At 53.2% G+C, this 15,639-nt stretch overlaps 1 protein-coding gene across 9 annotated transcripts; it reads left to right on the forward strand.

Annotated features, from left to right (window-relative positions):
* Nucleotides 1-1,621: 1,621 nt before the first annotated feature.
* CPN2 (carboxypeptidase N subunit 2) lies at nucleotides 1,622-14,590 on the forward strand. Of its 9 annotated transcripts, none has more exons than XM_080658408.1 (3): nucleotides 1,655-1,751; nucleotides 4,698-4,834; nucleotides 9,223-11,137. In XM_080658408.1, the coding sequence occupies exon 3, from the start codon at nucleotides 9,226-9,228 to the stop codon at nucleotides 10,867-10,869; it is 1,644 nt and encodes a 547-aa protein (XP_080514534.1). In that variant the 5' UTR covers nucleotides 1,655-1,751; nucleotides 4,698-4,834; nucleotides 9,223-9,225; the 3' UTR covers nucleotides 10,870-11,137. The 9 variants fall into 9 exon arrangements, 8 of the variants coding, with proteins under 8 accessions (XP_080514533.1, XP_080514534.1, XP_080514532.1 ...); XM_080658406.1 differs by lacking the exon at nucleotides 4,698-4,834 and adding an exon at nucleotides 7,648-7,832 and having other exon boundaries at nucleotides 1,661-1,751; nucleotides 9,223-11,131; XM_080658410.1 differs by having other exon boundaries at nucleotides 1,663-1,751; nucleotides 4,649-4,834.
* The last annotated feature ends 1,049 nt before the right edge of the window (nucleotides 14,591-15,639 follow it).

Raw genomic sequence — 15,639 nt, forward strand, 5'->3', positions numbered from 1 at the left:
AATGATGAGAGAGAATCATTAATTGGCTGCCTCCTGCATGCCCCTCACTGGGGATCGAGCCTGCAACCCTTCAGTCCATAGGCCGATGCTCTATCCACTGACCAAACCAGCTAGGGTTGGACTGTTTTGATGACTGGGGGCAGGGTCTTGCATCCTTCCATAACCACCGCACCTGTCCACTCAGACAGGTGTCTGGAATAATGGGAAAAGGAGTTAGAGCCTTAATCCTACCTCCTAGAAGATTCCTGGAGTTCTTAATGCAAATCTTCACTCTGTATATGCACACATGTCCTTCCAGCTGCACATATCTGCAGTGTAATTTGACACATGTGTGTCCATACACACACACGCCTCCCCAGGCCTTCTGCCATAGATAATAATGAAGAGACTAAATAACTTGTGGAAAGACTGGCTAGTTTATTGAAGAAGCAAGATTCAAACCCAGATCTTGGAATGCCAAATTTCTGTTGCTCACCATGACATTGACAAACATTCTCTTTTTGGAGGCCAGTGTCACTGCCTTAAGAACCTGTCCCCTTAGCCTGGTTGTGAGTCTCCTCCAGAGGTGTGCCCACCTCCCCACCCAGCCAGCCTGCCCCACCCAGCCTGGGTGCTGCTGAGGGTGGGGCTGGGAGCACTCTGTTCACAGCCTTTCTCCCCTCTTACATGCCCCCATGTTTCCTGACAAAGTGCAGGTTGTCATATGTCCCCATTGAAAAATGCTACACGCTGTCATGCCTTTGCAACTTGGCTGATGAAATCTGCTCACATGCAAAAAACACCATTAGTTTGGACTTGAAAAGGAGTGGCATAAATATTGATATCATGTGAGAAGATTAAAAGCCATCAGAGTGGGGGGTGGAGATGAAAGAGGGTATAGGGGGGGATAAATGGTGATGGGAAGAAAAAAATAATAAAAGCCAGCAGAGTACTTTGAATGGTAGAATCTAGGCATTGCTTATCTTGGTCAGACCTTCACCCTGCACTCCTGAAAACACACACACACACACACACACACACACACACACACGCACGCACGCACACACACACGCACATGTTCCTCTCTCGTTCTGCAGCCCCTGGATGAGCAACAGGACAATCACTATCTCCCAAAGCAACTGCCCCCTGCATGGGGTGAAAATGTGTCTCTCCATATCGGGCCAAAATTTACCTCCTCAAGACTTTTCCCCCTTTTAGCTCAGCAAGCGTTTAGAAAGTTGGTTTATTAAACAAACAAACAAAACAATAAACTCACAACCTTCTTAGAATTGAACCTGGTGTTGAGAGCCAAGCAGGTGCCCGTGGCTGGCCCTCTGGCTGAGGTCTGGCTCCTGGGACCATCCTGGCCTTTTGCAAGGAGTGGTGTGAGAGCATGGACCCCAGTCCCACTTCTCACTCCTGGAGCGGCCTCCTGGGAACTTTCCGTGGCCTGGTGGGTGCCCTGGGGGTCCCAAAGGTGCCAACCCTGTGACCTTAGATGGATTTTGGCCCCACCGGGGATCTGTCTGTGGGAACAGGTCAGGATCATTTTGTAATATTCTGAGGCATTGCCCCAGATTCTCTGCTTCCTGTGACCTGGGTGACATTCCAGGAACACTCAAGCCACGTGAGGGGAGGAACCACTTCCTGGAACTTTGATCAGCTCTGGGCTGCTGGGTCCACACTGACCACAGACCACAGACCACACCGGACACCCTTCTGCTCCCAACGAAGAGCTAGGGCAGCAGGTCCCCCCTGCCCAGCCCCTCACGGTAGGTCTCCTGGAGTCACTATAGGGCTCCTGGGTCTGTGGGAACATGGGAGGAACCTGGAGTCCTGGCTGCGGGCAGGAGGGGAGCTGGCCACTCCTTCCAGGCTTCGCAGCATGTCCCCAGCTCCAGGCAGGCTGAAGCATGCCCCTGCCCTGGGAGGAGAAGCCCCTCAGGTACTCACCCAGGGTGGTGCTGGGCTGAGGGAGGCAGGAGGCAGGTTGAGGGGGGCGGATTCCGGGAGGAAAGTGCCCTGGTCCCTGCACTCGGTAGCTCCTGGTGCCTGGTGGGGTGCCGGGGCTGACCAGCAGACCTGAGCGGCGGATGAAGAGGTTACTCCGACACATGTTTCTGTGAAAGAGCAGTTAAGGGGCTGGTTTACTTTAGGAGCAAATAGCCGTGATTGCCTGCCTCATTGGCTTTTTATTGTAACAACAACTTGAACTCAAATTAACCTTTGGATACAATCAGCAGGGTGAGTATCCTTGAGAAAGCACATGCTTCTACAAGGTCCTGTATTTAAAGACTAAACATAGAGATTCTAGCAAAACACCCGGGGGCTCGGACTTGTTTGGAAAAGTCAAGGTAGGGGCTGCCGCCTTCGGCAAGTTCCCCTCAGAGGCCCCTGACCTGTTGGAGAATCCTCCTTACAGACATTCCAACCAAGTCCTGTGCTTCCCCACAGTGGGGATAAGCAGGGTGACCATCATCCACGTTTGCCTGGTTCCACCTTATAGTGTGTGCCTGTCATCCTGGCATAATTATCAATAGCTCTCCTTTTATTTCTGGTTTAGATGATAAAATATATAGTCACTCTAGGAATGAAATGTTTATGCATTACTTTTATTGAACATTTATTGTTTGCCAGGCACTGTGTTAAGTGCTTTATATTTACTATGTAATTTAACATATTTATGATGCAATTGGGTATGAATTTCAACCCTACGGGACGGGGTTGTAATTACAGCGGGGAAGTTGAGGCTTAGAAAGATGGAGTGACCTGCCCAAGCCCGCGCAGCGAGTAGGCAGCACGGCCAGAATTTGAACCCCATTAATAGGATGAAGAGTCAGAGCTGAGCTTCAGGGTCACGCCAGCCATGAGCACATTCTGTCCAGGTCAGCACACAGGCCCCCGAGCCAGATGCTGGGTGCACAGGCAGGTAGAGATGCTTTGGGCTCACCGGCGGGTGGTACAGACGACTAGAGTGCAGAGCACAAGGACCCAAGCGGTCAACGGGGGACATGAGTGGCTCGGGGGATCCAGAGGAGGCGCAGTCAAGGAAGGCTTCCCAGGGGAAGTGTGACTTGCACTGGCCTGGGTGGTAGGTGGAATGGGGGCAGGTAGCAGCAGGGAGAGAGAGGGAGGCACACGTTCTGAAGTGGGAAGGTCTGGGAAGCGAGGGCTAGAGCTGGGCCCTGTGGGGAGCATTGGAAGAGAGGACAGTGCCTGGCTCACAACCTTTTATTTCAGAATGTTAGCTACCCTCCCTTCAGGAGCCTTATGACAGCTGATGGACAAGCTCCATCGAGCCTTTGCATTGGAACTTTGAGGAAGGGAAAAAAATCAAGGAAGCCCCTAAAATGGGCCTGGAACTGTGCTGTGTGTTTTACACAATTATCTCAGTTTTTATAATAACTTTCCACCTCATTACTTAAAAAACATAGAAAGTATATGATTAAGCAAAAATAAAAAAAATAAGTAAATCACCCACAATCAGAGATAAACAGGGCAAAGGTTTTGGGCATAATCTGAAGCTGTGGAGGGTCCCTCCGAGTCACTTCATTGGCATAAACTCAGGTGTGGCCGAAAGGGGCTCACTATGAATAACGAAAGATGCTCCCTCATCACCCGGGAAACTCCAAGGGTTCTTGGAGCTCTGTGCCAGGAACCAGGAAGAAGGCCAAATATGTATTTCTGATTATATCACAACATCACACACCCAATGCTATGACATCCCAAGGGGTGAGAAATTTGCTTGTTATCTCACTTAATTACCACAGTAACCCTAACAGCACTGTAATTTAGGTAGTAGCATTATGTGATGATTGCTCTCTATTTACAAAGGCAGGCACTGGGACTCCGAGGGCCTATTTCACTGCCTGAGACACACTGGGCAGCAGGTTGGGGAGGGCCGGAAATCTGGGGAGGGACAGAGGCAGGAGCCCATGGCAGGTCTGACTGCCTCAGCCACGTGGCTTATTTTCCTGGGATGAGGGAAGGAGACTGAGGTCCAGGGAGCAGCAGGCCTGCCCTGGGGACCTGGGTGAGGCAGCCAGAGGCTCTGGGCTCCCGTCACCCTCTGGGAGCAGTGAGCGGCAGCTCTGTGGTGGATGACAGACCGGCTTGTGGCACACCCAGAAATGTACCAACCCAAAAGCAATTTGAGAAGAGGAAAGAGTTCATTTGCAACCAGTAATCTCCACCCCCCATAAAACCAGGCTTGCTGAGAGCATGGAACATTTTTGTGGCCATATCTAGTCTGTACATAAGTGCAGAGGTGGTTTTTCAGATGGGAAGCAGGGATCTTCTGGCTGCTGCCCCACTGTCCCCTCCGGTGCCAGCCTCCACAGTGCCCAGGCAGGGGCACTTCCTATCTCTAGAGCCCCCAGGGACCTGCTCTTGAAGGTGGGGTGGGGAAGGGGCCCAAGTCCGGAGCATCCTGGCCAGAGCCGTTAGAATCTGTGCTTGAGTAAACCAAGGACAAAACAATTACACCTTTCCCTGGGCTGGGAGGAAAGAGGCAGAAAAAGTGCTGTAGTCACAAACCTCACTGGTCCATAAATGAGGTGGCTGAATGATCTCATCCGTCATTCCATGGCCAACCTCTGTGAGTACTTCCGAACAGCTGGGCCTGGCCGGGACTCAGAGGAATCAGGGTGACTGCTGCTGCTCTGGACAGATACCGAAATGCTCTGGGCATGACAGAAACGACCGCTGTCAACTTGTAGTGCGCATAGCAGTTACTCCAGACGTTTGTGAGGAACAGATCCGTGGCTCCCATGCTGTGCAAGGCTGTGATTCAGTAGAAGGAAAAGTCCAGGAACCCACAACACCTCGTTAAGTGAAAAGAACAGACCGTTTTCAAGTGAGTGCTTTCAGACCTTTTCAGTAAACAGCCCTTTCGGAGGCGGCAAGTGGGGGAAGCAGAGCGTGTCCACTGTGCCGGCTCTGGGTCTGGGCTCTCAGTGCCTTTTCTCCTTCAGTCCTCAGAACAACCCCACGAGGGAGGTAGTATTGAAGCTCATTGTTTTAAAGATGAGAACACTGAAGCACAGAGAGGTTAGGCAATTCAGTTAAGGCCACAGAGCTAATAAGGGATGGAGACAAGATGTGAATCCGGACTGGCTCCAGACCACAAACCATTAGCCATTCTAGAGTGATGTGAGAAGGGTTAGGCGTGGCCCCTCCAGAAATTATCAGCGTTCCTCACCGTGAGTACCATCCCCTGCCCCCTCCCGCCCCAGTAGACCTGGGCAAGGGGGTGTCTGGCCTACACTTTAGAGGCCCTGTCTGGCCCTTCTCCCACCATGACATCCCAAGGGCTGAGAAGTTTGCAAGATCAAAGGGACACACCCGTCAGAGGCTGTGCCCCAGTTTAAAGCCTGTTTTAAATATCCAGAACCCAGGGCTCCTGTGGATTGCCTCCCCAGGCCAACCATTTCACAGAAGTGAACATGAGGTCTCTACTCACAGCAGTGGAGAGAGTCAGCGGGGAGAGAAGGGGGCAGACAGTAGGCGAGGGCCCTTGCATGCTCTCACTATGGGTCCTGCAAATGTGAGGAGCAGGCTTGTGTACCCCCACCCAGCCCACTGCCGTGGTGTGGAAGCCATACCGAGGGTGTCACAGCGAGCACCTTGCTTAGCACGCAGGCCATCAGGCTGACCCTGGCCCCTTCCTTCTTAACCGCATGCCCTTGGACCAGTCGCCGTGGCTCTGGGACCCCCAGTTTCCCCGTTCTGGGTCCTTCTAGATTTGCTCTGGGTATTGAGACGTATGTGTGGGAGCTTTGGGAGCTAGAAGGTGGGAACAGCCACCTGAGCTCTGCCCCCCACATCAGAGAGGTCCCCCTTACCTCCCTCACCCACTTTTGCCTGAGCTGAAGCTGATTTGTCTACATGTGATCTCCTGTGTGACTGATGTCATCATTTTGATTAAGTCCTGCATCTCCAGTTACTGCCTTTGTTGGGAAATCCTAAGGCATATATTTCCAAACTAGAGGCCCGATGCACGAAATTCGTGCAAGGGGTTCTGCCCTCAGCCCTGGCTGCCTCGAGGCCCCGAGGGCTCCCCCGCCCCCGCACTGGTCCTTCCCGAAGGTCATTCCGGAAGGTCGTTCCAGAAGGTTGTCCTGCCATCCGGTCTAATTAGCATATTAGTTCTCTATTATATAGGATGACAGTAGATTAGAGTCAGAGACAGACTAGGGGAAGCGGGAGACCTCTCAGGCTCAGTAGATGGGACACTTTCTCCCACGAGCTTTAGCTTTCCCTTCACCTGTGCCTCCCGTTTGGTCCTGGCTTTCCTGGCAGGGGAGACGGGAAAACCAGATCTGGGTTCAAGCCAAGCCCCGCTGCGGACACCCTCTCTAGGAGGAGGCTGGCCAGATCGCCCTTAGGGCCCCCACTTCCATTCTAGTGGGCTGTTTTCTGGAAACTGCCTGTGAGAACCAAGGACCAAAGGGGCACATGACAACATTAGGGCATGTTAAAGAGAGGAATCGCTTCCCTCTTACTCGAGGGGTGGCGGGCTTTGAGAGCATTCTCCCAGCCTGGGGGTCATTCACCTGGGCTTGCACGGCTCCAGGGACGGGAGCTCTGCCTCCCAGGCTGCTCCTCTCAGCTGTCGAGGGTTCGGTTCCACATTGTGAGTCAGCACTGCGCTTGCACCGAGTGCAGAGCGAGTACACCCACTTCTCGATGGAGAAGCACACTGCCAGGGGCCTCATTTCTGGGGCCAGAGAAGGCGGCTGTCAGGATCCCTAGGGGTTTTGTGCTGGGTCCCTAGGGACAGCCCAGGTGGCCGGTGTGGTGGGACAGTGGCTACCGCACCCTTCTCCGGCCAGGGCCCACTGCTTCTTACCTGTATTCCACACACACAATCGCAGGAGAATAAAATCTCAAGCTAAAGCTGAACTCTAGCCACTGGTCTAAGGGCCGCAGAACCAGGAGGCACACACATGCCTGAGGCTCGTTCCTTGCCCTCTTGTGCCCTGAGTAGTAGGCAGGCAGTGGCTGTCATACCCCCACGGTGTGAAATCTACCTCCTGTCAGCGACTGTGTGCACCGAGGAGCCTCAGGGACGTGTGCCCTTTCTCAGGGAGAAGTTGTCCCTTCTCTACAGGCTGAAAAATTCCTGGAAAAACTGAGTTATTCAGTGTCTATAGAGGGGCTTTTGTAAGCACAGTGTTTGGGGGAGACAGTCACACACGAAGCTATTTAACCTGAAGCTGAATTTAACCTGAAGCGATGCAGGAGGCAGCCAGAGAGGGCAGCAGAGAGGCAGCTAGGGGCCAGTTGTGAGTTTTTACTGAAAATAGGACAATTGAAAAGAATTAGGATTATGTTGCATGAAGGTTTTCCTTCCTTCCTTCCTTCCTTCCTTCCTTCCTTCCTTCCTTCCTTCCTTCCTTTCTTCCTTCCTCCCTTCCCTCCTTTTTTTCCTCCTCCGTCCCTCCCTTCCTTCCAAATGTATTTTATCTGAAAGGCATTTTGTTTTTCCTATTTTTTTGGTGTTCAGAAAATTTTTTTCTGTAATGATGGTGGCTTGCAACATTTAACAATAATTTACATAGTTTGTTAATTGCTCTATCTCAGACACTGATCTAAAAACTTGTATTTATTCATTTAATCCCCAATTACCCTAACACCATACACACTATTATTATCTCCATTTTACAGATAAAAAATTGAAGCGCAGACGGATTAAGTAACAAGCCCAAGGTCACATAAAGCTGGAATTCTAATTTATGGAATCGGAAGCACAAGCCATGTAGATCATAGTGTGGGTGGGAACAGCAGTAACCTGGGAGGTGGACTCCCCCTAGTGGGGCAACTGAGCCCAGATGGTCTTGTCACGTAGGAATGTGAGTCCACTGCCCCTAAATCATCTGGAAATATGGACTATTTAAAAAAAAAATTAAATATGTTTTCATTGATGTTTTAGAGAGAGGAAGGGAAAGGGAGAGAGAAACATCGATCAGCTGCCTCTTGCACAACCCCTACTGGGGATCGAGCCTGCAACCTGGGCATATGCCCTGACCGGGAATCCAACCATGACCTCTCGTGGGATGATGCTCAACCAACTGAGCCATACCAGCCAGCGCCTGAAATCTGGAGTTTTAATGTGATACTTCTCTGTTTTTACATGTTGGCCTAATGGTTCATGCATAGAAAGGACTGAAACATAGACAAAACACAGTTTTCAGCTGAATCACCAACTTGTGACCTGTGGGTGGATGCTGGCATTTATTTTCTTAAAAAAATAATATTTAGTAAACTAAAAAACTGGTCCCCTTCCCTTATTTAAAACAAAACCTACTGGTCTGTGGAACCCCTGCAGCTGGGACCTCCTGTCCGCTCACTCGCTGTGGGGAGCTCCATGGCCCCCTGCTGGTGGGGTTGTGTTGTCAGGGGCTGGAGGAGAGCATTTGAGCGGCAGTACTAAGGGGCCCTCACGCTGGTTTCAAGAGCCCTCTTGTGCTGAGGCTGCCTTCACTCTCAGCAGATATGCAGAGAGCAGATGGTAAGCTCTCTTCATAACAAGGCTCTGGAATGTGCTGAGATTTGGAAACTCAGGAAGAGTGTGGTTTAAAAATTTCCAATTTAGGAATAATCTGCCCATATTTTACATATTATCTTAAAAATTCCCCAGTACACGTAGTCTTTTATTCCTTTCTTCCATGCCTTTCTGCCCCTTTTTCCAATCTGGAACAAATATGGGGAGTCCAGGAGACCTGGGTGTTGGGCCTGCTGCCAGCCTGCAGGGTGGCTGTGGACAGGCCATGTGACCCTCTCGCTGTAGGGAGGCGAGAACCTTGCAAGGCTGCCACGAGGTATTATGAAAACCAATAAAAACATAAACTGGCCCTAGCCAGTTTGCTCACTGGTTAGAGCATCGACCTTTGATTCTGGTCAAGGGCAGGCTCCATTCTGGCCCTGATCGGGGCTCTTGTGGGAGGCAACCAACTGATGTGTCTCTCACACTGATGTTTCTCTCTCTGTGTCTCTCCCCCTCCCTTCCACTCTCTCTAAAAAGCAATGGAAAAATATCCTCTGGTGAGGATTAACAAAAAATAAAAATAAATAAACACATGAGTTCTTAAAAAAAAACACACCGTAAACTGCTGTCCAAACGGCTGGCCTCCCTGACAGCCGATCCCCATTTCCTGGCTCCCCGTCCGCGCACTGGTCACCGAGGCGCACAGCCCGGCTCAGAGACACCGCTTCCCTCTTCTCTTCCCGCCCGGGGTCTAGGAGATGCTTCCCCGCGCCTGGCTGCCCTGGGCCTGCCTCCTGCTCCTGGCCAGGCTCGCCCGGCCCTGCCCCGTGGGCTGCGACTGCTTCATCCGGGAGGTGTTCTGCTCCGACGAGGCGCTGGACGCGGTCCCGCGGGACATCCCGCCCCACGCCACGGACATCGTCTTCGTGGAGACCACGTTCACTGCGGTGGGCGCCAGGGCCTTCAGCGGCAGCCCCAACCTCACCAAGGTGGTCTTCCTCAACACCCAGCTCTCCCACTTGGAGCCCGATGCCTTCGGGGGGCTGCCAGAGCTCCGGGACCTGGAGGTCACCGGCAGCGCCTTTTCCAGCTTCAGTGCTGACATCTTCTCCAACCTGGCCTCGCTGGGCAAGCTCACTCTCAGCTTCAACAGGCTGGAGGCGCTGCCCGGGGGCCTCTTCCGCCACATGGACGCCCTGGAGTCCCTCCAGCTGCAGGGCAACCAGCTCCAGACCCTGCCCGCCAGGCTCTTCCAGCCTCTGACACGCCTGGAGACCCTCAACCTGGCTCAGAATCTGCTGGCCCAGCTGCCCGAGGAGCTGTTTGCGCCCCTGGGCAGCCTGCAGACATTGAGGCTGAGCAACAATGTGCTCTCCCGCCTGCCCCCGCGCCTGTTCGCGGGCCTGGGCAACCTGCGGGAGCTCTTCCTGGACGGCAACTCCATCTCCGAGCTGCCCCCTGCCGTGTTCTCGCAGCTATTCCACCTGGAGAAGCTGTGGCTGCAGCGCAATGCCCTCGGCCACCTGCCTCCCTCCGTCTTCTCCTCGCTGGGCAGCCTGACCTTCCTGAACCTGCAGGGAAACGCGCTGCGGGTGCTGTCCGCGGGCCTCTTTGCCCACAGCCCGGGCCTGGCCGGCCTGTCCCTGTCCCACAACCAGCTGGACACCGTCCCCGAGGGAGCCTTCGCCCGGCTGTCCAACCTCAGCTCGCTGACGCTCTCTCACAACGCCATCACCCACCTGCCAGCTGGCGTCTTCAGGGACCTGACCGAACTGGTCAAGCTGTACCTGGGCAGCAACAACCTGACCGCGCTGCATGCAGACCTCTTCCAGAACCTGACCAAGCTCGAGCTGCTCAGCCTCTCCAGGAACCTGCTGGCCACGCTCCCGCAGGGCATCTTCGACACCAACTACAACCTGTTCAACCTCGCCCTGCACGGCAATCCCTGGCAGTGCGACTGCCACCTGGCCTACCTCTCCAGCTGGCTGCGCCAGTACAGCGACAGGCTCTTCAACATCCAGACCTACTGTGCGGGCCCCGCCTACCTGAAGGGCCAGGTGGTGCCCGCCTTGAAGGAGGAGCAGCTGGTGTGCCCGGTCACCCGAGACCGCGTGGGCTACCAGGCCCCGGGGCTGGAGGACAGGGAGCCCGGGGACGGCTGGGATCTGGTTGCGGAGGACAGGGCAGCCCAGAAACGGTGCACCTACAGCAACCCCGAAGGCACCGTGGTGCTGGCGTGTGATGATGCCCAGTGTCGCTGGCTGAACGTCCAGCTGTCTCCCAGGCAGGGCTCAGGCTCCCCGGGAATGATGCTCAACGCCGCCCAGGAGTGGGAACTGAAGTCGAGCTGCGGCTCTGTGAGGGTCACTGTGTCTATTGAGGCTCGGGCAGGGGAACCCTAGGTGCAGGGAGACAGAGCCAGGAGCCTGGGCACGTGGCCTCTGGGCCTGACCAAGCAAGAGGTGGGGGCACAGGGAAGCTGGAGCTGGGTTTTCCGATGCAAAGGAGGGAGGTCCATGGCCAAGGTGGAGGAGGCCAAGCCCACCCTCAGAATCTCCTCCTCCTCATCCTTCATCTCCCCCTCTGAGTCTGAGACCTTAACTTCCTTAAGCTTTGCAAAGCACACATTAAAGCTGCATCATGGCCTGGAGATAAAATAAGGCCACTCCCCTGGTGTGTTTCTATTATTTAATACCCACCCCACTCTCATCTGAAGTTCCAACCCTTAGGTACCTGCCACCCTCTTTGACATCCAGTTCAAAAGCCAAATGTCTGTTTCTATCCTCCCCCCGCCCCCGCCCTAATTTGTTTTTAATTGATAAAGGAGGCCATAGAAGCACAGGTGACAAGAAAGATGAAGGGCAAGGGTCTGGCTCTGGTGTGTTGGGAACTCATGGCGTGAGCTTCCGCCTGCAGGCTGCTTCCAGGTGAAAGGTGCCTGGGGAAGGGAAACACCAGCTGTTTGGCTTTCACTGCACGAAACCCCCAGTGGGGAGCAGGGCTGCGCCTGCTCAGCAGACAAGATAATTAAGAGAAAACACCAAAACCTCACAGACAGACCACAGTGTGGTGATTGCCAGAGGGCAAGGGGGTGGGGGGAGGTAGAAGAGTGACAGGAGACTTGACTTGGGGTGATGAACAAACAGTATAGTATACAGGTGATGTATTATGGAACTGTACGCCTGAAACCTATATAATTTTATTAACCAATGTCACCCCAATATATTCAATAAAAAGGGGGGGAAAAGGAAGGAAGGAAGGATGGAAGGAAAGAAAGCGCTGAGGAAAGAGGAGGGAGGATGGTGAGTTGAGTGGGCTGGGACGGACACACTTCATTCTTAGTTTTCTCATAGCACCGGACTCTGCTCCAGTCATTCACTGAAATTCTTCTCCCTGGTTTTCAGGACACCACGCTCTTACTCAAGCTTGGCCATTCTTTCAGTCTTCCCCAGCCACCTCTTCCATGTTTGCCTCCTCAGGGCTCACAGTCCTTGGCCTCCCTGGGCAATCTCATGCATGCCCTGGAGTCCGATGCCACCTCTACACTGATGACCCCAATCTCCACCTCAGGCTTGGGTCTCTTTGGCTCCCTGCTGAGCTACCTGCCTGCTCAGCATCCCTGTGTCCTGTCATCACAGTTACAAGCACAGCTAAGCCAGACTCTGCCCCTACTCCTCCTGATGCCCACCAGCAAATCGCCAAGCCTGGAAGCTGGGAGCATTCTCCAACCTCTCCTCCTATTAACCCTCAAGGCCAACTAATCAGAGTGCTTCTGAGTATCCCCCTCTCCCTTTCTCCTTTCCAACTCCCAGCCTGGGGAGGTGCTGTCTCCCCGCACTGAGTCATCTTGCAGCCTGCTACCTGGTTTTCCTGCCTGCAGTGTGGACTGGCTTGGGTGAATGCTGGGGTCAGGGAGGGAGAAATGAATCAGATGTATAGCTGGCCCTCTAGGAGCACCAGCTCTGGTGGGAGATATTGGACAAGGGCACATTGGACAAGGGGAAAAAACACAAGCATAAAGGGTTCAGTGCTTGGCAAGCCCTGGGGTGTTCAGGGAGGTGGAGGCCTGGGCTAGCCCATACCTTAGGGAAGGCTGCCTTTGATCCCAGGCCTTGAGGGGCAACAAGCAGTGCAAGGAGGGCACTAAAGAGGAGTGTGCAAGAGGCGTGTGAGCTGAGGAATGGAGACAGGCCAGCAAGGAGGTCAGGGCTGTGGCATCTGGAGCGGCTTCTGATGGGAAAGGAAAGGAGGAGATATGGCTGGAAAGCCAGCTAGAGCCAGGTTCTGCAAGACCTCTAAGGTCCGAGTGAGAAGTTTGTGTATTTATTAAGGACTAGAGGCCCAGTGCACAAAATTCGTGCACAGGTAGGGTCCCTAGCAGCTGCTGGCTGCCAGCCAAGGCCTCCCTTCCCCAGCTGCAGGCTGGGGCCTACCTTCATTCCACACTGCCCTCTGGTGGTCAGCGCATGTCATAGTGAGCAATTGAACTCCTGGTGGGTCAAACTCCAGAGGTGACACTTTACACATTAGGCTTCTGTATAGATAGATGCTTGGAAGTTACTGAAGGACTCTATGCATAGGAGGTCCATGCTCCTGCCTGTGTTTTAGACGCTGGCTGAGTGCAGTGTGAAGAGAGCAGGAGGCAGGGAAAACAGTGCAGAATTTCCCTGACTTGAGATCAGAGCAGGAGGGCCAGGGACGCTAAGGAACTAGAATGAGAGGTTTCAGCATCCTAGGAGCGCATACACAGATGGCTTAAAAAACCTAAATGTGAATTACTGAGATGTAAACTCTAACTATGCAGGCATCACTTTGCATCCATTAATCCTACAAAAATTATAAAGCTGGGTCAGGTCTGGTGTGGGCCAGGATGTGGGCATCGGGGCCCTCCAGGTACCGCTGGTGGCACAGTCTGTATGAGGACACTCTCTAGCAGGTCTGAGTCAAAGGAAGGGTTTGCTGAGTGGGGTCAGGGGTCACGGGAGTGGGGTTGGAAGATGGGGGACCAGGAGAAGCCTGAAGTGAGTCAGAAGTTTCTCGCCTGGGTGGCAGGGAGGATAGTGAGGCCATTAACACAAAGATAGGAGCAGGTTTGAGGAAAGGAAGGAGCAAGATTCCACCTCGCAGTGTGACTGATGGAAGAGAAAATATGTGTGTGCTTGTAAAGAACCCAAAACAGCAACATATGGTATGTTCTCAAGAAAAAGTTATTGCTGCTATTATTATTTCTAAAGAAGTGTGGTGGGTGTTGGGAGCGGCAAGAACTGGCCAATTGCTTGGCCATCGCATTTTTTTGCCTGTTTCCATTGGTGTTTCTGGGAGAACGTTAAAGTTGTTGGTATGATATCAAAATCGTATTATTTGGGAGGATTGAAAATGCCATTTACAAAAATTTTCAGTGCTAACAGTGGATACTGGAAAACTGAATGGCGCTGCCAAAGATAGACCGTTTAGCACAACGCAATGATGATTTTTTCCCTCCTTTTTAGCTTGCAGCTGCAGACATTTCATTTTAACCTCTCACAAACCTGCGGATGTTCCGATTCTGGGTCTCAGGCGCCCCCTTGTGGCTTCCTGGAAGAACGGCTCTCCTCACCAGAAGTGATAATCCTTAAGGAGGATTTACTACCAGGAAGTCACAAGGCGGGACAACCGAGCACATGGACACTTCCCGGCAGGCGGGCGGAGCTGCCCAGGCTCTGTCCCCTGCAATCCTGGAAACGTGCTGTGTCCGCTGGGTGCCTGCGGCGGAGGAGCGGCCGGTGCGGAGGCAGAGGTCCTCACCACCGGCTTTGGACACGCGTGGGCGGTCTAGTTTGCCCTAGAGACGTTGCAAGCCTTGCCTGGAGGGACAACCCTGCAGAGCCAGGCTGCCAGACTGCGATGGGTGGAATCCTGCCCCGCGGGCATGCTCTCCGCCTCGCAGCAACCCTAGGTACACACAGAAGTGGTCTCGAGTCTTAATTTCCAGGGTCGCACTGTAGCAAATACATTTTTGGAAGATCGTGCTTTGTTTTCTTTGGGATTTTATTAAGAGTTGTTCAGCGTTTTAGAAAATCCTTTCCCTTTTAGCAATACTTAATCCTTATTTTAAAAAGCCAAATACAAAGAAAAAGCAACTTCAATTCTCCTTTACTCTTAAATTCATCCTTTACTCAGTATAAGTAGGTGAGAGCCTCTATCTAACTACTTCACCAAGTCTCTGGTGAGGTCTTAGCCAAGCATTTACACCTGGAAACGAATATATATATATGTATCCTCTCTTTTATTTCTAATTTATGATAATTAGAACATTTAGTTTTAAGATTCTCTAAGATCTGATTATATCATCTGTGTAATTTATTTAGGAGACAGAAGGGGGTGTTAAGGATTATCCTAGACTAAATTCGTGCATGGGGGGGGGGGGTTTCCCTCAGCCCAGCCTGCACCCTCTCCAATCTGGGACCCCTCGAGGGATGTCCGACTGCCCGGTGGGATCGGGCCTAAATGGGCAGTTGGACATCCCTCTCACAAGCCAGGACTACTGGCTCCCAACTGCTCACCTGCCTCTGCCTGATTGCCCCTAACCACTTCTGCCTGCCAGCCTGACCACCCCCTAACCACTCCACTGCCAGCCTGATTGATACCTAACTGTTCCCCGGCCGGCCTGATTGCCCCTAACTGCCCTCCCCTGCTGGCCTGGTCACCCCTAACTGCCCTCCCCTGCAGGCCTGGTCACCCCCAACTGCCCTCCCTTGTAAGCCTGGTCCCTCCCAACTGCCCTCCCCTGCTGGCCTGATCGCCCACAACTGCCCTCCCTTGCAGGCCTGGTCCCTCCCAACTGCCCTCCCCTGCTGGCCTGATCGCCCACAACTGCCCTCCCTTGCAGGCCTGGTCCCTCCCAACTGCCCTCCTCTGCTGGCCATCTTGTGGTGGCTATCTTGTGTCCACATGGGGGCAGGATCTTTGGCCACATGGGGGCAGCCATCTTGTATGTTGAAGTGATGGTCAATTTGCATATTACTCTTTTATTAGGATAGAGGCCTGGTGCACGGGTGGGGGCCAGCTGGTTTGCCCTGAAGGGTGTACCAGGTCAGGATGGGGGTCCCTTGGGGCATGGGGCGGCCTGGGTGAGGGACCTGTGGTGGTTTGCAGGCCGGCCACGCCCCCTGGCGACCCAAGCGGAGGCCCTG

Source organism: Plecotus auritus (genome assembly GCF_963455305.1).
Source record: "Plecotus auritus genome assembly, chromosome: 2".
NCBI lineage: Eukaryota > Metazoa > Chordata > Mammalia > Chiroptera > Vespertilionidae > Plecotus > Plecotus auritus.